General features: G+C 53.6%; 9 protein-coding genes across 9 annotated transcripts; 6 read left to right on the top strand and 3 right to left on the bottom strand.

The window, feature by feature from the left end:
* Positions 1–541: 541 nt before the first annotated feature.
* On the bottom strand, positions 542–2,574 carry J4E88_003485 (uncharacterized protein; the record flags this gene model as incomplete). Its single annotated transcript, XM_049397136.1, has 5 exons — positions 542–784; positions 839–1,466; positions 1,663–1,688; positions 1,745–2,050; positions 2,128–2,574. The coding sequence occupies 5 exons, from the start codon at positions 2,572–2,574 to the stop codon at positions 542–544; spliced, it is 1,650 nt and encodes a 549-aa protein (XP_049257478.1).
* Positions 2,575–3,454: 880 nt separating this feature from the next.
* J4E88_003484 (uncharacterized protein) lies at positions 3,455–4,428 on the bottom strand (the record flags this gene model as incomplete). Its single annotated transcript, XM_049397135.1, has 3 exons — positions 3,455–3,684; positions 3,736–4,121; positions 4,349–4,428. The coding sequence occupies 3 exons, from the start codon at positions 4,426–4,428 to the stop codon at positions 3,455–3,457; spliced, it is 696 nt and encodes a 231-aa protein (XP_049257477.1).
* A 447-nt stretch (positions 4,429–4,875) lies between these two features.
* Positions 4,876–7,248, top strand: HSP78 (chaperone ATPase hsp78; the record flags this gene model as incomplete). The annotated part of the gene is made up of 1 exon (XM_049397134.1): positions 4,876–7,248. The coding sequence occupies one exon, from the start codon at positions 4,876–4,878 to the stop codon at positions 7,246–7,248; it is 2,373 nt and encodes a 790-aa protein (XP_049257476.1).
* Positions 7,249–7,792: 544 nt separating this feature from the next.
* On the top strand, positions 7,793–10,967 carry J4E88_003482 (uncharacterized protein; the record flags this gene model as incomplete). Its single annotated transcript, XM_049397133.1, has 11 exons — positions 7,793–7,910; positions 7,961–8,307; positions 8,354–8,884; positions 8,934–9,011; positions 9,100–9,313; positions 9,389–9,782; positions 9,833–10,380; positions 10,428–10,542; positions 10,591–10,629; positions 10,678–10,816; positions 10,863–10,967. 11 exons carry the CDS (start codon positions 7,793–7,795, stop codon positions 10,965–10,967), a joined length of 2,628 nt encoding a protein of 875 aa, XP_049257475.1.
* A 195-nt stretch (positions 10,968–11,162) lies between these two features.
* J4E88_003481 (uncharacterized protein) lies at positions 11,163–11,538 on the bottom strand (the record flags this gene model as incomplete). Its single annotated transcript, XM_049397132.1, has 2 exons — positions 11,163–11,276; positions 11,344–11,538. 2 exons carry the CDS (start codon positions 11,536–11,538, stop codon positions 11,163–11,165), a joined length of 309 nt encoding a protein of 102 aa, XP_049257474.1.
* Positions 11,539–11,813: 275 nt separating this feature from the next.
* J4E88_003480 (uncharacterized protein) lies at positions 11,814–12,880 on the top strand (the record flags this gene model as incomplete). Its single annotated transcript, XM_049397131.1, has 3 exons — positions 11,814–11,919; positions 11,984–12,515; positions 12,568–12,880. 3 exons carry the CDS (start codon positions 11,814–11,816, stop codon positions 12,878–12,880), a joined length of 951 nt encoding a protein of 316 aa, XP_049257473.1.
* Positions 12,881–13,297: 417 nt separating this feature from the next.
* Positions 13,298–13,873, top strand: J4E88_003479 (uncharacterized protein; the record flags this gene model as incomplete). Its single annotated transcript, XM_049397130.1, has 1 exon — positions 13,298–13,873. The coding sequence occupies one exon, from the start codon at positions 13,298–13,300 to the stop codon at positions 13,871–13,873; it is 576 nt and encodes a 191-aa protein (XP_049257472.1).
* A 735-nt stretch (positions 13,874–14,608) lies between these two features.
* J4E88_003478 (uncharacterized protein) lies at positions 14,609–15,081 on the top strand (the record flags this gene model as incomplete). The annotated part of the gene is made up of 2 exons (XM_049397129.1): positions 14,609–14,691; positions 14,745–15,081. 2 exons carry the CDS (start codon positions 14,609–14,611, stop codon positions 15,079–15,081), a joined length of 420 nt encoding a protein of 139 aa, XP_049257471.1.
* Positions 15,082–16,886: 1,805 nt separating this feature from the next.
* On the top strand, positions 16,887–19,676 carry J4E88_003477 (uncharacterized protein; the record flags this gene model as incomplete). Its single annotated transcript, XM_049397128.1, has 4 exons — positions 16,887–17,063; positions 17,175–18,184; positions 18,235–18,668; positions 18,715–19,676. The coding sequence occupies 4 exons, from the start codon at positions 16,887–16,889 to the stop codon at positions 19,674–19,676; spliced, it is 2,583 nt and encodes an 860-aa protein (XP_049257470.1).
* Positions 19,677–20,848: the final 1,172 nt, after the last annotated feature.

Below are 20,848 nucleotides of genomic sequence, written 5' to 3'. Positions count from 1 at the left end.
CTCCATCGCATCTCCCATCTAATTTAAGGCATGTAGGCGAATCCGCCTTTCCGATAACCATCCACCATCCCAGGGGTAAAAGGATCGACAGCGTGAAACAAGGCGGTAATGCCGGCCAATAGCCGATCTCTGCCCGTTGACATCTGTGGCGTAAGCGCGCAACCTGCGACGTGTGCTGGGCCATTTAAAGATGCGGGGTAGGATATTCCATGGATGGACGATGGTGGTGGGTTATGCGTTGAGAGGACGTTGGGATGTGTGGTGGTAGGAAAGTGGAGTTGGAAGGTGTTCTTGGGTGCGAGGGCGCTTGCGCAGGGGAGAGGCGCGCGTGCAGGAAGAGCCCGCGACCGTCCGCCGCCGGCGTGGTGCATAGCGTGGTGGCGGTTGGGGGATCTCAACTTTATCGGCTCATGCTTCATTTCTTGATACACAACATTCTTCAGGGTCACGAATAATTGTACAAATTCGTTATCGCTGAGTTGCATACGCGGGTGCAGATGCCCTAGCAGCGCTCATATATCCGTTGCCCATCCCCACTGCTTCACTCCTCCGAAGGTGCCGATGCAGGCTTACTCGTCGGCGCATACGCACTCTTCGACCTAATCTTCGCACCTTGGAGGTAGAACCAAACCGGCACGGGTATCATGGCAGCAGCGAAACATCCAAGTAGAGTCGAAGCCCATTCAACGCCCATACCCTCGAACATCTCTTTCGCGAAGAGAGGAAACGCTGCCCCCCATATGCTACGAAGGAACGTATTCGCTGCGATCGCCGAAGCGGCGAACTAGGCGAGATGTTAGCAAGAATCTCGAATTACGGGGATGCAGGCTCTTCTTACCATGAGATAGGCGTCGATGATATAGTTGAACGACTGCAGAAAGATACTCATGATGCCAAATCCGATGAGCAATCCAGAGCACGTAGGCACGATCCAATGGATATCGGCGCGATACCCAGTCCATCCGAACCAGAACAAGCCTCCCGCGAAAGCGACACCACCCACGATAACCTCGGGTAACCGCCACTCCGGGATGGGAACATTGTTGTTAGCAGCGAGCTTCTTCTGGTATCCCGGCTGCCTCGCAAAGATAAACACGCCAGCGAACAACTCCCCAATGATCATTCCGAAGAACGGCAGACCACCAACACCCGGGTTCATACCATGGACGCCCTGGAATACGATCGGATATGCTGTGAGGAAGAGATATAGCAATCCGTAGATGAAGGCGATGTATATACTGAGCAGCAGTACAATACGCTCCGTGACCAGCATCCTAAGCGGCCTCGAAAAGTTCTTCTCGATGAGTTCGCGAAAATCGACTTCGATCTCTTCTTGCTTGGCGTGGATACCCCAGTTCTTTGTGCGGCGGCGCAGTTCGGCGGCTTTGGCGACGAGGATGATGGGTGGGTAGGATTCGTCGAGGAAGAGGAGCATGAGGGTGAAGGAGGCGAAACCCATGAAGGAGCTGTCATGGGCTGGTTAATATAGGTGTTTCTTGTCTTGTGGAGAGGGAGGAGGGAAGTGCTTACACAAGGTATTGAGTCCATCGCCAAGAATTCGACATGACTATGAAGCCGCCGATGAAAGGAGCGAGAAAGGGACCTGTAAAGACCATTACGCTGAACAGACAGATTGCTATTCCACGCGTTCTATTGGCGAACATGTCGGCGAAGACTGCGGCGACAATCTATCTCAACATTAGTACCTCTGATCCAATTCTCAAAGGCCTGAGGAGATACTCACGGTAATCGGACACGCGCCGAAGAACCCCGCGAAGAACCTACAGATTAAGATAGTCTGCAAGTCTTTCGCCGTCGCACACGCAATGTTGAAGACCGAGAAGCCAAACGATGCCACCACAAGCGGGAGTCTCCTTCCCTTGAGCTCTGAGAACGGTGCCCAAAGAACCGGTCCCGTCGCAAAGCCTAGGATGTACAATGATGTGCCCAGCGTAGCGACAACGTAGCCGACGTTGAACTGTAGCTCGATAGCTCTTGTCGCGGTACTGAATATCGAACTAGCGAATGACGCTGTGACTGTCGTAAACCCCTAGACATACAGCACCAGGTCAGTCTAAATCCATGATATAAAGACTACCGCGTCTCTCGATGCGATATTCGACTTACTAGCATAAGCGCAGTAAACAACTTCTTCCCCAACGCCCAATTCTGCGCATGCAACGGGTCATCTTCCCCATCGAACTCGACGACATAATCCTCTTGGTTGCCGAGAGGAGGAGGATACGGTTTCCCTGCGCCGAACGCTGGTAGTGGGCGAGAACGCGTAGACCTGCTGCGGAAGACACCGAGACCACCACGGGCGCCGTCGCCGACTGTTTGCGAATGTTGGCTCTTCGACGTGTGAACGCGGTTCAAGGACGAGGCATCGTGGCGGAGGGCTTCGACGTCGGTCTGAGGATTCCTCTGGGATGGGGAGGTACGTGAGGATGAGGTGGCCGCTGTGCTTGAAGAAGATCCGGTACACACAATACCACCGTCCTTCTCGTTCTCTCTGTCTAGAACTCCGGCCTGGACCTGTGCGAAGCTGTCTGGGCTAGCATCTCGCTGTGCCATCTTCTGTGTGTAGCGATTCTTTGTCGTCCAAGATGACTACAATGAGTCCGATGCAACAAAGGATACTGCGACCCGATGCTATACATATTCCATTCTTCGCACATGTTTAGCGGTCAGTATAGTATGTTGAACGTCCGTTCCTCCGCGCCGAACTCCACAACAATGCTGATCCCAGAGCGCGAGCATCGGGGATATAAAAATGCACCGACGAAAGAGACATTGTTATTCGCCAGAGCGGAACTTGCGAGTCTTGCGAGTCATAAGGAATGTTGCCAATGTTTCGCATAAATCCTATTCTACTTTATGTTGGGATTCCCATGGACTGATGGTGCTGATCGCGGCGTTTGGGGCGCGTTGTGTGGTTGGTGTTGATGGATGGTCAGCCATCATGGCGCCGTGGAACGCCCGGAGGCACGTCGACCATGACTAAGAAAGCAGCGAGCCAAGCCTTCCCTCGTCCTTTGTATATAGGGGGCATGCTCCCGAGCCGGACTTTATACATCGATGTTAGGCAGTCGACGTAGCAGTCGCTGATGTCTAGGTTTGGCAGCCCACCATTCTTCGCGTCACGGCCCAAGTACGAAGACGTGTCGTTGCGCTAGCCCACCTACCGTGACTCTTCTACTTGGGCAGTACTTATACGAGACGCGCGCTCATCAGGCTTACCGTCACCACGTCCGCGCCTGTCCTATGTGATACATCAAGTCACAAGTGCATATGGCAAGATGTGTTGTTGTCCCGCAGTGGGAGTGGTATCTCTACCATGTCGTGATTTTTGGTATTCGTCTAGCAACTGCTCATAAAGACGTGAAACCGTCCGTCATGATCATGCATAGTCTTCATCAAAAGGTCATAAAAAGGGCGCGCCAACAAGAAGCATCTACAACTTCTGCATGGCAACGATGTCGGTGGACTGGACGTGGTCCTCGAACTCTTCGATCTGTTGCTGGAGCTCGTCGAGCGAGACCTTGTCGTCCTCGACGACCAAGTTGATCTGGAGCTTCTTGATACCGAAACCGACAGCAACAAGCTGGGAGGCACCCCAGACGAGACCCTCCTTCTCGATGGAAAGAACGTTCGCCTTGAGCTCGTCCATGTTTGTCTCGTCATCTGAACAACGTTAGCATGCAAGCCCATTGGCAAATATGGGAAGACACATACCCCATGGCTTAACGTCCATAGTGACGATAGACTTGGCAGCAGGCTTGACCTTGCCGGCCTTCTTTTTGTTGTACTCGGCCAGACGCTCCTCCTTGATCCTGGCAGCCTCGGCGTCCTCCTCCTCGTCATCGCTGCCGAACAGGTCGACCTCATCGTCGTCGTCCTCAGCCTCCTTCTCAGGTGCCTTGGCGGGGTTGAGGGTGAGCTCGGAGGACTCGGGGCCGTAGGCGGTGAAGTCCTTGGTAGGGTCACCAGGAAGGGAGTCGAACTCGCCCTCGAAGGTGAGCATGTGGTTGTACCAGCGCCATGCGTACGGGTACTTCTCAGGCGCGGGGATCTGCTTGATTTGCTGGTAGACCTTTACATCGGCCTGCGATGGGGAGTAGCTGGGGCATGTTAGCCAATGACTCCTTCGTGATGTCTAGGTACGATGTAGAAGGAGGGAAGATAGATCAGAGTTGCGACAAGCGCGTGGTTTTGTATTCAGATAGCGGGGTCTTAAGCCGCCTCATTAACACGGACCAATTGTTCTCATCATGAAAACTTGGGGGGTGCGACGCAATGCAGGGAAGGTACAAAGCGGAGGGAGTTGTATGGCGGGGTAGGAACTTACCCAACAATGTAGCTGCGGGTCTTGACATAGTTGTTCAGGAGAGTCAGGCCTGCTTCGGAAACGAGATCGGTGAAACCCATAGTTGCAGATGTGGTAGCGAGTATGGTATGGGAGAATCGAAGGTGTTGTGTTGAGAGAAAGAGGGACGGCTGCAGTTTTTGATGGAGGCTGGAGGAAATTGCACTGAGAAAAACGCGCTAGCCTTGGCGCTAGCACGTGCCCCTCCCTGCCCGCGACAGTCACGAACACGAAGAGTCAACCAAGTCATACTCGTGCCAATCTTTGTGCATCTAGATCTTGCATATAATACCCACACGAACATCTTCTCGTTTGCGCACTCGGCTTCCACCCGTATCGGTTGTCGATGCTGGAAGCCTGGAGTGTTTACTCATAGACGCGTAGAAATCTATCGAACCACCGCGCATCTTCGCCGAAGCCTGTGCTCCCGCCATCCATCACGAATATAATGATACCATCTCCATCTTCTCCAAATTGACTTTTGCTTGCTTTTTGACTCCGACATCGTCATGCTGACCAGTAGAGCACGCATAGCCGCGAGGCGCATCGCCTCCCCCTCGACCTCACGATCACTTCCCATCCGCACATCGCCGTCATGTCTCAACGCTTCCGCGGTACGATTCCCTCAGCAGCAGAAACTTCTAAGACCACTCATATCGTCACGAAGCTATGCCACCAACGGAGGCCGACCACACCCTCCAGGTGGAACACATCGCATGAACCTGGGTGGCGAGCCGGAAAAGCCTGCGTTGGAACAATATGGTGTGGATCTTACCGAACGAGCGCGTGATGGCAAGCTGGATCCAGTCATCGGACGAGACGGCGAAATTCAGCGTACTATACAGATTCTGTCGAGACGGACGAAGAACAACCCCGTCCTGATCGGCTCTGCGGGAACAGGAAAGACTGCCATCCTTGAAGGCCTAGCCCAGCGAATCGTCAAAGGTGACGTGCCCGAGTCGATCAAAGACAAGCGCGTCATATCTCTTGACCTCGGATCACTTATCGCCGGCGCAAAGTTCCGCGGAGATTTCGAAGAGCGCCTCAAGAGCGTCTTGAAGGAGGTCGAAGAGGCGAAGAAGGGTGTCATACTATTCGTCGATGAGCTACACACGTTGTTAGGCCTGGGAAAGGCAGAGGGCAGCATCGATGCCAGCAACCTGCTTAAGCCCGCTCTTAGCCGCGGAGAGCTACAGCTCTGCGGTGCGACAACACTCAACGAGTACCGACAAATCGAGAAGGATGCGGCGCTTGCCAGACGATTCCAGCCAATCCTAGTTGGCGAGCCGACCGTACAAGACACCATTTCGATACTGCGTGGTATCAAGGAGCGATACGAGGTCCACCATGGTGTCCGCATTACCGACAACGCCCTAGTCGCCGCCGCTGCGTACAGCAATCGATACATCACCGACCGCTTCCTTCCCGACAAGGCCATCGATTTGGTAGACGAAGCCGCGAGTGCCCTGCGCCTCCAGCAAGAGAGCAAACCCGATGCCATTCAAGAACTAGACCGTCAAATCATGACCATACAAATCGAGCTGGAATCGCTGCGGAAGGAGACAGACATTGCCAGCAAAGAGCGACGTGAACGCCTCGAGGAATCTTTGAAACAAAAGCAAGAAGAAGTCAAGGGCTTGACCGAGAAATGGGAGAAGGAGCGAGCTGAGCTTGACGAAATTAAGAACGCGCAGGAGAACCTTGAAAGGGCAAAGCTCGAGCTCGAACAAGCTCGCCGAGAGGGGAACTTTGCCAAAGCCGGTGAGCTGCAGTACAGCAGGATCCCCGAGCTGGAGCAGAAGCTCCCAAGAGACGAGGAGGTCACCGCAGGCGCCAACCGACAGGGCTCCTTGCTACACGACTCTGTCACTGCTGACGACATCGCATCCGTGGTTTCACGCACCACCGGCATCCCGCTCTCCAAACTCAACTCGGGCGAGAGTGAGAAGCTTATACACATGGAAGACACCCTACGGCAATACGTCAAGGGCCAAGATGAAGCATTGAAGTCCGTTGCAAACGCCATTCGTCTGCAGAGAGCTGGCTTGTCCGGCGAGAACAGGCCCATCGCTTCCTTCATGATGTTGGGACCGACTGGTGTAGGAAAGACCGAAGTCTGCAAGAGGCTGGCGGAGTATCTGTTCAGCACTCCCCAGGCTGTCATTCGATTCGACATGAGCGAGTTCAGTGAGAAGCACACGGTTTCCCGCCTCATTGGTTCACCTGCAGGCTATGTTGGGTACGAGGACGCTGGTCAGCTTACCGAAGCTGTCCGACGAAAGCCCTACGCGGTTCTCTTGTTCGATGAATGGGAGAAGGCTCACAAGGATATCTCTACGCTCCTTCTGCAGGTACTTGACGAAGGCTTCCTCACAGACGCCCAAGGACACAAGGTCGACTTCCGCAACACCATCATAGTGATGACCTCGAACCTCGGCGCTGATATCATCGTTGGTGACGATGTGCTGGACTTGGCTGGAAAGGAATCTAGTGAAATCTCACCCGCAGTACGCAGCGCTGTGATGGATGTAGTGTCCGCCACATATCCGCCGGAGTTCCTCAATCGTCTCGACGAATTCATCATCTTCCGCCGTCTGTCACGCGAAGCACTCAGAGACATCGTAGACATCCGTCTCAAGGAATTGCAGCAGCGACTGGACGATCGCAGAATCGTACTGCAGTGTCCCGACGAAGCCAAGCAGTGGCTATGTGATAGAGGGTACGACCCGAAGTTCGGTGCTCGACCGCTAAACAGGCTCATTGCACGTGAGATCGGCAATAGCCTTGCGGATAGGATAATCCGTGGAGAAATTCGCAGCGGAGACACGGCCAAGGTCGCCATTAACGCGGAAGGCACCGGTCTCACCGTTGCTGCCGCATGAAAAAGTATGACTAACGACGAAATGACTGTATAACAGACTGTAAGCTGTACTATTTCATGTATATAATGTAGCATCAACGGCGTTTGTAGGTGGAACATTTCCTCTCTGTAGATTGCATCAATGCACAAGATTCTCTTCTTTGATTCAGAATCCCCCGGCAGGCACGCGTCGCGTAAGCTGCCATGCGCGACTTCCTCTTTCATCTCAACCCACACAGCTTAGTATTCTCTCACCTCACCATCACTCATCCCCATCAAATTCATCGTTCTCGATCCCCGCGATGGCGCGCAACTCTTCATACCGGAATCGGGGTAGTCGCAGCAGTGCTACCTCGCGCGGAAATCGCAGTAGTCAGAACCGACGTACACCCACCTCCACTAGCAACTCGCATGCATCGTCCACGCGCTCTGCTTCAAGCGTGCCTGCAGGGCCGAGTAGGTCGCGTAGAGACGTTGATCGAGGACCGTTTCCGGATACTTCAGTGGACACACCTTCCGAGAGTCGCAATGCTGAAGAAAACGACGACACATTGATCGAGGTCATCATGGCCGTTGATATGACACCACGTGGTACAGTAGGATGTTGCTATTACGTCGCAAGAGACGAGAAGCTGTACTTCATGGAAGATATACAATGCGGCGACGTTGATGTCATTGACTCCCGTGGGTTCTTCGTATCTCGGTATCTAGACCCCATGTTAACGAGGGCCCAGTGAGGACATTCATCGAGCCCACCGTGATCCTAGTATCGACGAAGATTGACGACAAAGTCATCGAACGGTTCGATCCAGAGGCCAGGAGCGACTCCGCAAGCAGCGACAACGACCAGTTTCGCCTTCCATTCCTGCTGGAGGTGAGGCCACCCAATGAGTTCTTCTACGATGCTGCAAAGAACAAGCTTGTCAGCCTTCGTTTGGGCGACGAGAACGGTACTCGTGTCAGTTTCAACATCCCAGGAGAGCTTGCATCAATGAACCATCTGGATGAAGAGGGCACGTTAGGCCAGCAAGGACAACTGCTCCGGCTCGCGGGTTGGATTGACCTCGACAGCCGTTCAACGGTATTCTCGCGGTTCCAATGGAAGATGCGCCGCTAATACTGCACAGGTCGGCTGCGCTGGAGCACTTATATCGTATCTTCAACGTCGACGCGCTGCGGCATACCTGCCTGGCGATCGCTCGGCTTATCTCATGTTCCGTATCACAACGCTGGAGATGTTCAGTCTTCGAGAGACTATGTTCATTAACGCAGATACACTTCATTCCTTGCAGATTATGGGTGCCGAATCACATCCGCACTCGCACAACAAAGGGCCGACCAAAGCGAGCTCCGGCGAAAAGGAAGGGCTCTCCGTGTATGGGCTATTCCATCATCTAGCGCGAACACCACAAGGAAGGTTCCTGCTTCGGCAACAATTCCTTCGCCCTAGCCTCAACGTCGATATCATCAACGAGAGACTGAGCACAATAGGGGTCTTCGTTCGTCCAGATAACGACCCTGCTCTACAAGCACTCGTGCAGAATTTGAAGAACGTCAGCAATATGCGTGCCATCATGGTCAACCTGAGAAAGGGCGTGGGTGGCTCAACTAAAGCAGGCGGAGGCTTTTCCAAAAGCATATGGACATCTATCCGAGCGGTACGGCTCGCAAAACCACCACCGTACGTCATCAGACTGATGATGATAGTTTGCATTCCATGCCCTCAAGATCAAAGACACATTGCAGGATGTTCTCGGCGGTGAGACTTTAACTATCAGGAACAAGGTACTTACAATCACTAGCCTGATGATCACCACAAGGCTGTGCTAACAGCCTGTGGCGATTTGTGGGATCACGATGTTGACATTTGCAGGTCTTCGAGAAATTTGAAGGTTATCACCTAGCCCAGATCGGAAGGAAGATCAGTGAGACCATTGACTTGGCTAGTTCGGCAGAAGAAGGCCGGACTGTCATCATGCCAGGCGTTGACGACGAGTTGGACCAGATGAAAAGGACTCTAGACAGTCTTGACGACTTTCTCAACCGAGTAGCGCGTAAGCTGTCTGAGAAGATGCCTTCTGACATCCGTACGTCGATACGCTCCTGACAATGCTGAGAATGCTACTGCAAAGTTACACCACGGCAAATACTGACCAGACTAGGCGCCACCCTGAATGTCATCTACTTTCCGCAAATCGGATTTCTCTGCACCACTCCCGTCAATGAACTGAGTGGAGACGCCGTATATGAAGGCACATTCGACAGTCCTTGGGAGAGGATGTTTGCCACTGAAGAGCAGGTCTACTTCAAGAACAGCGAAACCCGAGAGATGGATGATCACTTTGGTGACGTGTACGGCATTATATCAGATCGCGAGATTGAGATTAGCCACGAGCTCGCGCAGTATCTGCTTCAATATGAAGATCTGCTGACATCTTGTTCGGACGTATGCGGAGAGCTTGATAGCCTTCTTGCATTAGCACAAGGCGCGAAAATCTACAAGCTTTGTCGCCCTCGGATGACCCACGATAATGTCATACGTATCAAGGGAGGCCGGTGAGTCGGGTCGTTCTGGATGCGGCACGTAGCCACTGACTTCAGTCTAGCCACATCCTGCAAGAGCTCACAGTATCATCCTTCGTCGCGAACGATACGACTCTGAGAGGCGGGGAGAGGGATGGAGCTTCGGAGGAAGACGCCGATGATAGCTATGGTACCGGTACCCAACCGATTACGAGCTCTGCAAGTCGCCATACCTACGCGCACAAAGACAGCGCAAGCATGCTTGTATTGACTGGGCCCAACTACTCAGGCAAAAGCGTGTACCTGAAGCAGGTCGCGCTCATCGTATACATGGCCCATGTCGGGTGCTTTGTCCCGGCAGATAGCGCAAAGATTGGGCTGACGGACAAGATCCTTTCTAGAGTCACGACGCGCGAGACAGTGTCTCGTGTCCAGAGTGCTTTCATGATAGATCTGCAGCAGATATCCCTCGCGCTGAGCTTAGCGACGCGTCGCAGCTTGCTCATCATTGATGAGTTTGGCAAGGGAACTGAGTCTAGTGATGGCGCTGGCCTGGCATGCGCAGTCATGGAGTACTTGCTGAGTCTGGGATCTGAGCGACCGAAGGTCATTGGTGCTACGCATTTCCATGGTGCGTGGTAATCGATCATCCATTCGTCAGCTGCTAATAGGTACCAGAAATCTTCGAAATGAACCTGCTTAAGCCGAGACCCGCTCTTGCATTCGGGCACATGGAAGTACGCATCGATGCTGATGCTTCGGAAGTCAATGACCAAATCACGTATCTTTACAAGTGAGTCTGCGTCGTAAGTAGGCAACGAGGCATGCTAACAGCGCCTAGCTTCCGCGAAGGCCGAAGCACCTCAAGCTTTGGTACATGGTAAGTCGATAGCCCTGACGTGACGTATCTTCATTGACATGACCGTAGCTGTGCCGCCATGAACGGCGTCCCTCCAGAAATTATACAACGTGCGGAGAACCTCATCCTCCTCTCTGTTCGCGGAGAAGATCTGGTAGCTGCATGCTGTCAAATGCCAGAAGACGAAGCCGCAGAGCTAGAAGAAGCAGTATGTGAAGCTACGCGAGTCGTAATGTTGGCTGACTCTGTGGTAGGAGCAAATTGCAAGGGACTTCCTTGAAGCCGACGTCTACCGCAACCCAAAGACTACGCTGGCCGACATACTCACTGTATCTACAACCACGGATTCGCGCAGCTAGAAGTGGATGCATCGATGATGACGTTCGGTAAGCGGGACATGGACAGGACGAGGGTGGAAAGTGTGGGAAGGACCATGGATCATGCAAAACACTACTCTGCTTTATCCCACGAGAGATCTTACAGAAGCAGCTCGATTGATTCGTAACGTAGACGTAAAATGAGATCCGACCTGGGCAGACGACGTGACGATGCTTTCAAGATTGCTCTACCTGATCCATGGCCTTGGTCACGTCTTCTTCCTTGAACCGATGCATAAGCTTCAGCGACGAAGTAGTCGTCTCCTTAGCTTCGGCTTTGTCGATGTGGATCTGGTTGAACATTCAGGTACTCTGTGCATTACACGCATATATAGATCCGTGGTCCGGGTCGGCTTACCACCGGAGTATCGAACTCGTACGCGCTCTTCCACTTTTCTTGCCCTGCGTCCATGACATTGATCTCCTCGTAATCAAAAGGCCTTTTCGCCTTAACGTTTTGCACGACAGCTTTAGCCGTGTCGCATAGGCCGCATGGGGTTCGGGTGAAGAAGGTGACGCGGCAAGCGAGCAGGCGGGATGTGGCGCGGAACATGGTGGCGATGTGTTGACAACCCACACACTCTCTCAGTACCGATGACTACGAGCGTGCAATACAAACGGAGAGCTTTGGGCTGACGCGACGGAAATTCCGAAGATGGAAAGCTTCAACGGCCAGGATATCGATTAAGCTTCGCGCTTGGACCCTATGATGACGGCTGATTTCCAGAATGTTCGGAACAAAATCTGGGGCATCGCAACACGACAAACAGCGCGCATCCGACCTTTCTCTCCACTCGTTAAGCGCGTTATTCACGGCAATCGATAACCATGGCGAAGAAGTGTGTTCACAAGGGCTGCGGCAAGACGTACGAGGACGAGGATGAGGAGTGTGTTTACCATCCCGGCCCACCCAAATTCCATGAGGGGCAGAAAGGTAGGTCAGCACCACCAACGCGTATATCAACAAGACGAGAAAAGGTGCTAATGCGATTCCCCAGGCTGGGAATGCTGCAAACCACGCGTCTTAACCTTTGACGAGTTCCTCGCAATCGAGCCGTGCACAAAGGGCAAGCACTCGGACGTCGACGACACACCCAAGCCCGAGCCCGTCAAAGCCCCCGACGTACCCAATGACACCCAAGTCAACCTCGGATCGCTCGAGGAATCCCTCCCTGCGCCCGCCCCCCGATTACCCACCGCACAAGCCACGCCCAAGCCGAGCGCTTCGCCTGCGCCGCCGCCAGAATCCGAGGACGACGACCCGAGTCTAGAGATCAAGGAGGGCATGACATGTCGGAGGAAAGGATGCGGCGCGACACACAAGGGAGGCGATAGGGACGGAGAGAGCTGCATACACCACCCCGGTGCGCCCATCTTCCACGAGGGCAGCAAGGGGTGGAGTTGCTGTAAGAGGCGGGTGATGGAGTTTGATCAGTTCATGAAGATCGAGGGGTGCAAGACGAAAGACCGACATTTGTTCATCGGCAGCGGCAAGAAGAAGGAGGGCGAGGAGAAACTAGAGACAGTTCGGTACGTTCACCCATTAAGACCATACAAGACTACCTACTAACCCCACACCCAGACACGACTACTACCAAACCGCCACCTCGGTCGTCGCATCCCTCTACCTCAAGAAAATCGACAAAGCAACCGCCGTCATCGACTTCCAACCCACACACGTCAAGCTCGATCTCCCCACCTCAGACAGCAAGCGCTACCAAACCGAATTCCCCCTCTTCTCGACTATCAAGCCGGAAGAGAGCAAGTTCAGGATACTAGGCACGAAGCTCGAGATGACGCTGGTCAAGGCGGATGGAGCTAGCTGGCCGGTCCTCAGGAGCGACGATAAACCTACTGGGGAGATGATTCAGGTGGGTAGGGCGGGGAGGGCGTAGGGGGGAAGTGACATGATGTGGGGAAGAGTAGAGTCATGCATCAACGAAGTTACGTTAAATCAGGCATACTGCTGTTTACCATGAACTGATGGGTTCTGTGAGTATGTGGAGAGTGTAGGCATGGTGTACATACATGTGAGAGAGAGGGGGTGGCTTATTAATCATGACGCACCTCGCGCTCTAGCTATCTCCACATGTTATGCAATCAGCCTTGCAACATTCCCCATTTCCAATCTCGAGTCGGTTTACTAAACAGCGAACCAAGGGACCGAGGACTGTAGCAAGATATAAGACCATTGTTACGTTTGTTCGTTACATAGCACACCCATCCTCCTCGACTACCGATCCCCAACACATCCACCCAACACATCCCATCTCAACCCCGTTCCCAAACCTCAACACCCAATACACACAGCTATGTCCCCCAAATCCAAACTCATCACCATAATCGCCGGCGTCGGCCCCGGAACCGGCGCCTCCGTCGCCCGCAAATTCAGCCAAACCTACCCCGTCGTGCTCCTCGCCCGCACCCCCGAATCCTTCTCTTCTCTCGCCTCTGAAATAAACGCCGCCGGCGGCCGCGCCCTCGGCATCGCCACAGACGTATCCTCTTCTTCCAGCCTGTCTTCCGCCCTCTCCAAGATAAAGAGTGAGTTTGGAGATGGGGTGGGGGTTGCAGCAGCGATTTTCAATGCGTCTGGTGCGTTTATGCGGAAGCCGTTTTTGGAGATTCCGGTCGAGACTTTTGAGAAGGGGTTGGGGGTTAGTGGGATGGGGGGTGTGTTGTTTTCGCAGACTTTCTTGCCGTTGTTGCTTAAGGGTGTGGAGAGGGGGAGTGAGGACAGTTATCCGCCCAGTCTGATTTTTACGGGGGCGACGGCGAGTGTGAAGAGTAATGCGCAAATGGCGAGTTTCTCGACGGGGAAGTGGGCGTTGAGGGCGTTGAGCCAGAGTTTGGCGAGGGAGTTTGGACCGCAGGGTGTTAGTGTTTAGTCTTTTCTTTCCCTTCTATTGTTGTCGATATTGTTTGTGGACGAGGTGTGGAGTGGACGATTTTGCTAATGCGGTATTGTGATGAACAGGTGCATGTTGCGCATGCGATTATTGATGGGGTTATTGATATTCCGAGGACGAAGGAGTGGTTGAAGGATATGCCTAAGGAGGCGAAGTTGAGCGCTGATGCTGTGAGTAACTTCCTTGATACCGCAGTGTCTTTCACTAACGGGTGATATAGATTGCGAACGATTATTGGTGGTTGCATACCCAGCCAAAGACGAACTTTACGTGGGAGATTGATCTGAGGCCTGCGGTTGAGAAGTGGTAGGTGCGGGCTTTCACGCTGAGAGGACTATAGGATAGGAGAATGGCGCATGAGAGTGTCATTAGTATCAATAGCAAACAAATATTGTTCGCCGGAGGTATAAGATCCTGCGTCACCGCGTCAATATCTCTGATATCGCAGTAAAATTCTGCGTCACCGTGGATGCCTTCACTTTGTTTTCATGATCTTTCGAGGTGACCACGAGTACGCTAGGAGGTCCTCGGTATATATAATCTTGTCGATCTGACTTTCTTGTCTCTTCTTACTACCCAAAACAACATTTCGGTAACCAGGAAACATTGCACATCATACCCGCTACCGAATACATCGCCACTATACCAAGGTATGCTCACTGTCGAGAGACAATGTAGTCGGTGCGCATTACTGACACGCGATAGATCGATAACATGTCTGGCCTCGGCAGCTCCCGCTGGTCGTCAAAACCGACATCAAAGTCGTCTGAAGGTGGAGGGAAGACTCCGGACGAGCCGTAAGTTTCTTTCACTTTGTCTTAGCAGGGATGGTATTCCAACAGTAATACAGCAAACACATCGCCGTCCCGTCCTTTGGGTTCACGATGCCTTCTTTCACCAAGAAGTCGGCTACCGTCGCATCGTCTCCTATCGTCTCATCTTCGACAGAGGCCAAAGTGGTCGAGATGAAAAAGCCCGCGGTCAAGGTCGATGAAGCTCCTGCTCAAGAGCTCATCAAAGTCGAGACTGGTAAACCGCAGTCCAAAGTCACCGCCGCTATCCAGGCGACTCGAGACCGGATGGCCAAGTTCGTGGGCCTACGTCGTCAAGATCGCCCTTCAACGGCAAATGCGATGATTGGACGTGGTCCAAGCGCATCGTACGGAGGATACACCAGGAGGGGATAGATAGGCTGTAGTTGCCCCGCATAGGCTCCAGGGCTCAGAGGCAGACCAGGTGTAAGAGGCTGGAGGCTACAAGTAGCTTTTTGAAGATTACATGACCAATCGAAGTACATTAAATACCTCCTGGCTACCTCCCGCCATAGGCGATAAAATGATCAAAACTTGATTTAGACTCCACGTACCACAGTTTCGACAGAACGGGTGCGACATAATATGCCCGAGGGCAGATAAGATGCAAGGTCTACACCGATCGTGCAGCAGCCAGATTGGGCCACTTGCAGAAAATCTCACTCATCAATGTCAGGCTGAACTTGGTCGCATGCGCATGCGCGACATAGTTCGCTAACCGTGGCGAGGGGAGAAATGTCCCATTTGGCCTGACGTACGAGTGCGGCGTATCCATGGGTAGTCGAGAACCCCTGGCACCTTTCATCTACAACGTCGTTGAGACGCAGAGTCGTTGGAGCGCATCGAGGTGATTTGCCGGGCAGAGGCAAATGCTAAGGCCGAGCCATCGAGATTGATGCCGCTTCCAGACCCGCGGAAGTAAGACAACGAGGCTACGTCTACCGGCCAACACGGCCTGGCGATATCATAGGTAGCGATATGCGTAGTTAGCTGGATGGGGCAAAAGATAGACGAGAGGCTCGCATCATGTGAAGGTGTTGCACCGTTCGGAGCCTTGCATACAACCATGCGGGACATGCGCTGGCGACGATGGGCATGGTTCTGACGGACTAGAGTAAGGTGACGGTGAAGCGCCTGGCTGACAGCCAAACGCAATCGACTGGGCGTATTTGTACGTGCGCCATAAGGCTCCGCGACACCTTACTACTGCATGCAGGCCCACCCACGTGTCAGCGCCCGTTCTGCGTGCGACAGCTCATGTGCTGGGGCAAGCAGAGAGGGAGGCGTTTGAGAGACTCGGACCAGGCGGGATTAGCGATAGATGGAGATGCGGTGCTAACCGGGCCGCTGGTGAAGTGGAAGGCTGCTGCTGCGACTGCGCGGCGGCCAACAGCTGGGCCGCTGGGGTGTCTGGCCGTGGGCTGTCAGGGTAAGCATAAGCTCATGACGGCAGACCGGCAGAGAAATCGCGGTGACTGGTAAGTTTGTCGGATGAAGCGATCGCTTAAATACCACGGTATGCTATGGCAGCACTCGCTGCAAGGACCAACGCCAAGTTGCTCTCGTCCCGTCGGAAGGGAAGGTCCAACGTTAATACCCGTGTGCCCGCAGCATCGAAGGCAGACGCCAGCCAGCACCCAACGCTGGAACCACACGATCCGAGCGACCGCAGATTGTGCTGCCTGCCGCCCTGGAATACGCGACGATTGCGCAACAACTCCGACCTGCATTGCATCTTGTCGTCGTCGTCTGGTAATCTTCGGCCCCAGCCCGTGACTGGCGTTTCCGGCAACCATCCCATCTCTCCGGCCCGCACATCGCAGCAACATCACCCGAAGACTCGATCAACAAGACGCGCGCAGCCTCGCAGCACCGCCATTCTTCATCCACACCCGTTCTCAGAACTCCCTGCACTCATCGCCAATATTCGCGCACCGCCTGAGCTGGGCGCCGTCGCGCATCTTCCCATGACCGGAGAGAATGCACCGCGGCTAACTGCACTGCCTGCTTACCCACCACAACAACGACATCAACGGCCGCCATCTCCTCCCGGACAGCATCAGCAACTGCAGTCTCCCCTAACCCAGCTGTCTCCATCCACCGTCAAGGCGTCTCCGCAGCAGACTCCCGGGCCCCTTGATGCCAGCGGCGGCAGTGCTGAGCCCTCAGCAAAACGAGGCATGCGCTCGCAGATTGCATGCACCAGATGTCGCCGAAGCAAGACCAAGTGCGAAAACACCGGTCAGGGCACGACGTGCAAGGCTTGCGCGAATACCAACCGCGACTGTACCTGGGACCACGCGGCTGTCGCAAGCAGCACAGGATCTGTGCGCCGCGATAGCACGGCCGATTTTGATGTAAGTCATCCTTTTTTGTCTCCCAGTACTCCTTTAGTCGTATTGCATATCAACGTTCGTGGCTGAGTTCACGTCCTGGGCTATATCACGTGCTAGCGCTGACACCCCTAGGCCCCGCCCAAGAAGCGACGCAAGTTGCTAGCACCAACGTCGACTACAGCGCAACGCTCGGTAGAAGGCTTGGGCTCGCCTGAAGATGCTCTTCAATCACCATTGCTTACTTCCCAGGTCTGGGAAGAGTTGTTTGACATCTATGAGAAGCATTTCTCTACCGACTTCCCCTTCTTGCATAAGCGAACTTTCCTCAGCTCTGTGCGGCCGCCGCCTTCATCTGGCAGCTCATCTGAAGTTAAGACTCCGACTCAAGCTCCAACGCCGCGCGTGTATGCGCCTTTGCTCTTAGCCTTCCTTACCCAGACTGCTCGTTTCCATGACAAGCTCGTAGCGCAAATGGGTAATGACCCGATCAGGGTTGCCGAATTCTACGCATCGGCGACTCGCACGCAGATGGGAACGGATATCATTGGGTCCCCGAATGTGGAAAAGATCCAAACACTCCTCATGTTGGGGTATTATGAATGGACCAATTTGCAAGGTACTGAGGGCTGGATGAAGGTCGGGATTGCTATCAGAGCTGCCATATGCCTTGGGTACCCGCACCTGGATGTCGATGAAAGCGGACTACCTGCACCACTGAAAGACTGTGAAAAGGGCCTTTCGGAAAAGGACCAATTCATACTTCGCGAGACTCAGCGGCGTACCTTTTGGAGCTGCGTCCTCATGGACTGCTATCTGAGTTGGGGGGAGGATCGGCCGAGGATGCTTACGCCCGATCAACTTCAAAGAACTCAACTTGTCTGTAGCGATGGCGCGTTCAATTTTGGAAAAAGAGCAAGGACAAGGCTTCTGGGTGAAGACGATGCGATGTATACTGCGCGGAGGAAACGATGGAACAAACATGCTGAGGAGCGCCGTAATGACCACGACGGAGCAGATCGAGCCAGCGCCCTGGACGGGGGAAGGTGGGAAGTTGCTGAGGGGGAGGCAGAACTAACATGGTACATCAAAGTCGTTGTGATCTTCGGAGAGGTCTCACAATGGTCCTGTAAACGTGGCAGAAGGTTCGTTTGCCTCGTTCATTCCGCCGCGATATCTGACTGACAACGTGTAGACAAGAAGGCAAGAATCCACCGTGGTGCGCAACGACTGGCTTCAAGAAATTGGAGGACAAACTCAAGCAGTTGAAGCGCGACCTTCCTGATCACCTTCAGCTGACCTCGGACAACAACGACGACCGTAGCTACAACTCGCCCGGCAAATACGTTGCGATACATGCAATGTACACATTGTGTTTTGTGTGGTTGTACAGAGAGTACATGCCCACATCACCATGGACGTTGACGTATCCCCGCGGCCCGTTGGATGAGCCACTAATTGATGAGAAACCCCCTGACCCTGACTACTGGATCAAGCAAGCCAAAGACTGTTGGAAAGCCTGCCTCGACTTCACAACACTACTTCATACCATCGAGAACTCACAAGTTCATAGCAATCTAGTACAAACGCCAACGGTAGCTTTCTCTTGTTTTGCCGTTGGAATAGGCAGTAAGTATCTAACAGTGCTTTGGTTGGGTATTGCTAACCACCCCAGCCATCTACTGCCACTACTTTCCTCACATGGACCCGGACGACGCCCTCTCATCTCGTAAAGACCCTAGAGCCCATGATATCGCAAACGGCTTCCTACTACGCATTCTGAGTCGCTTCAAGATGGCCCGCTCGTGGCTAAGTCAACTTGCAGAATGGCAACGATACTACCGTCGTGAGAGAAAGAAGTACCGAGAGCTAAGCGGCCAGATCGATGATTCTCCAAAGAGCAACTCCAGCGATGGCGTCGCTAGCGGTGGGCTGAAAGACTATGCACAGCTCTTCGAAAGAACGCATAAGCAGTTCGGTGACATTGCTAACGCTAACGACAACGACGGACAATGGCCCGACAGGGATAAGGACCTCGCGGATACGAGACTGCCACATGACGAAGACTCCGCAGAGCGCACTTTGCCTACCAGCACCGCGTCAGTCAAGCATGAGATGCAAGGCGCGCCGGAGGAAAAGTCCAGTAACCAGTCCGGCTTCACTGCTGTCAACCACAATGGTCAACAAACACCTCCAGCTCCTCCTCCAGTCACCCAACCATCAACCTACGCGCATGGGGGCCGTACGCCTTCTTACGACCAAAACCCTCACATGCGCCCCGGCGTACAGACTTCACCACAACAAACTTACCCAGCATACGCGTATCCCAATACTCAGCATCCCCTGAGAAGTCCTTTCCAGCAGTCTGATCCCCACCAATCGCCTGTGTCAGCCCCCGCATCTGTCCCGATACACGGCGTCTATCAACCATGGCCACAGGCACGACCACAAGAGATACAGGAGCAGAAAGTGAACATGGAGATTTGCGGCGCTGCTACTTTCCCCAATGGCTGGGCGGGCGATGTCATGATTGGTGATAGTGCTCAGGATTTCAACAATTGGGGGCAATATGGCTTTCCGACTATCCCGGATAACTCCGGGTATTATCAGTCTGGGTATTCGTATCCGCCGCAGTAGGTCTGTGGGGTCGGTGGTGTCTTTGCACTGCGCGATGTTTGGCGTCAAGAAGTGTTTGGCGCGTGAGCAATGTTGCGACGAATGTCCTTCGTCATGTTTGTTTCTCAGCATATCCGTTTGGCTTGTTGTCATCCACATTCTTCCACTCCTTCCTTCGGCGCATCTTGCGGTTCTTGCTTCGGTTGGCTGCGTCGGTGTGCCATTTAGATTCCTAAGGGCGACAGGATGATATGTAGCGGAGTTTGTTTCTTCATAGGCGGGTACTTGTTGTTATGCGATGATTTTGAGTTGGGCATGCGACGGGAGAGTCGTGGGCGGATCGATCGCTTTATGTATGCACATGTAGATGCACTGTAGATGCACGTATCGTATAGCATGTTTCTAGATCCGGTGCAATCGGTTATTACTACTCTTGGCCTGAGCGTCTTCGACCGATCCCTGATAAATGAGATTGATGATATTGACGTCGCCATCTGCCCAACGGCAACTGAGCACATGAATAGCTTGACCTTCTGAAGCACTTTGATGGAGTCATTCTTGAGAGGTTCATGGGAGATCCAGCGATACAGGACGTGTTAAAGACTCGAGATGAGTGTCTCTTTCCCTAGCGCGCGCCGAACATGGTTGCTTGCTTTTCGCGATGATCAGGCACCATCATGGCACTTCCAAGGTTGTTACGTCAGGTCCCAGATTGATGTACCTCGGTAACTCTCCCCCACATCCCATCATCATCAACCCATGCCGTCGCAACTCACCCCAGTCATTCCATCCGCAATTATCCCCAAGAAACGACCTCCGAACAAATTCCCCGATGCCCGTCGTCATCACACCGCGGATGCCTTTCCCAATCCAGGGCGGAAAGGCTTCAACCCAAGCTTCCGCAAGCATCCACAACTATACGACCAAGCATTAACCCTCACGCTAACCCCACTGATCGCCGCCCTTCTGCACCGCCTGGGCAACGGCCATGGCGCACATCGGACATGTTTCCCCGCCTGCCTCTACCGAGATGCGGGCATCGACTCCACTAACAAGCATCCAAGCTGCGATATTGGTGGAATCGGTACTTGCGTTTTGGTCGCTTCGCCGCATCCTAGACCATGCTAGTATCGCTACGGCTACTCATCCGGTTCAACACGCGGTCTTAGCACGCTCAACATGGGGCAAGACTG

Source organism: Alternaria novae-zelandiae (assembly GCF_023758075.1).
Source record: "Alternaria novae-zelandiae strain BMP 2774 chromosome Unknown scaffold_5, whole genome shotgun sequence".
In the NCBI taxonomy this organism is placed as follows: domain Eukaryota; kingdom Fungi; phylum Ascomycota; class Dothideomycetes; order Pleosporales; family Pleosporaceae; genus Alternaria; species Alternaria novae-zelandiae.
The sequence above is the reverse complement of the archived record's forward strand: the minus strand, read 5'-3'. Positions and strand labels throughout refer to the sequence as shown.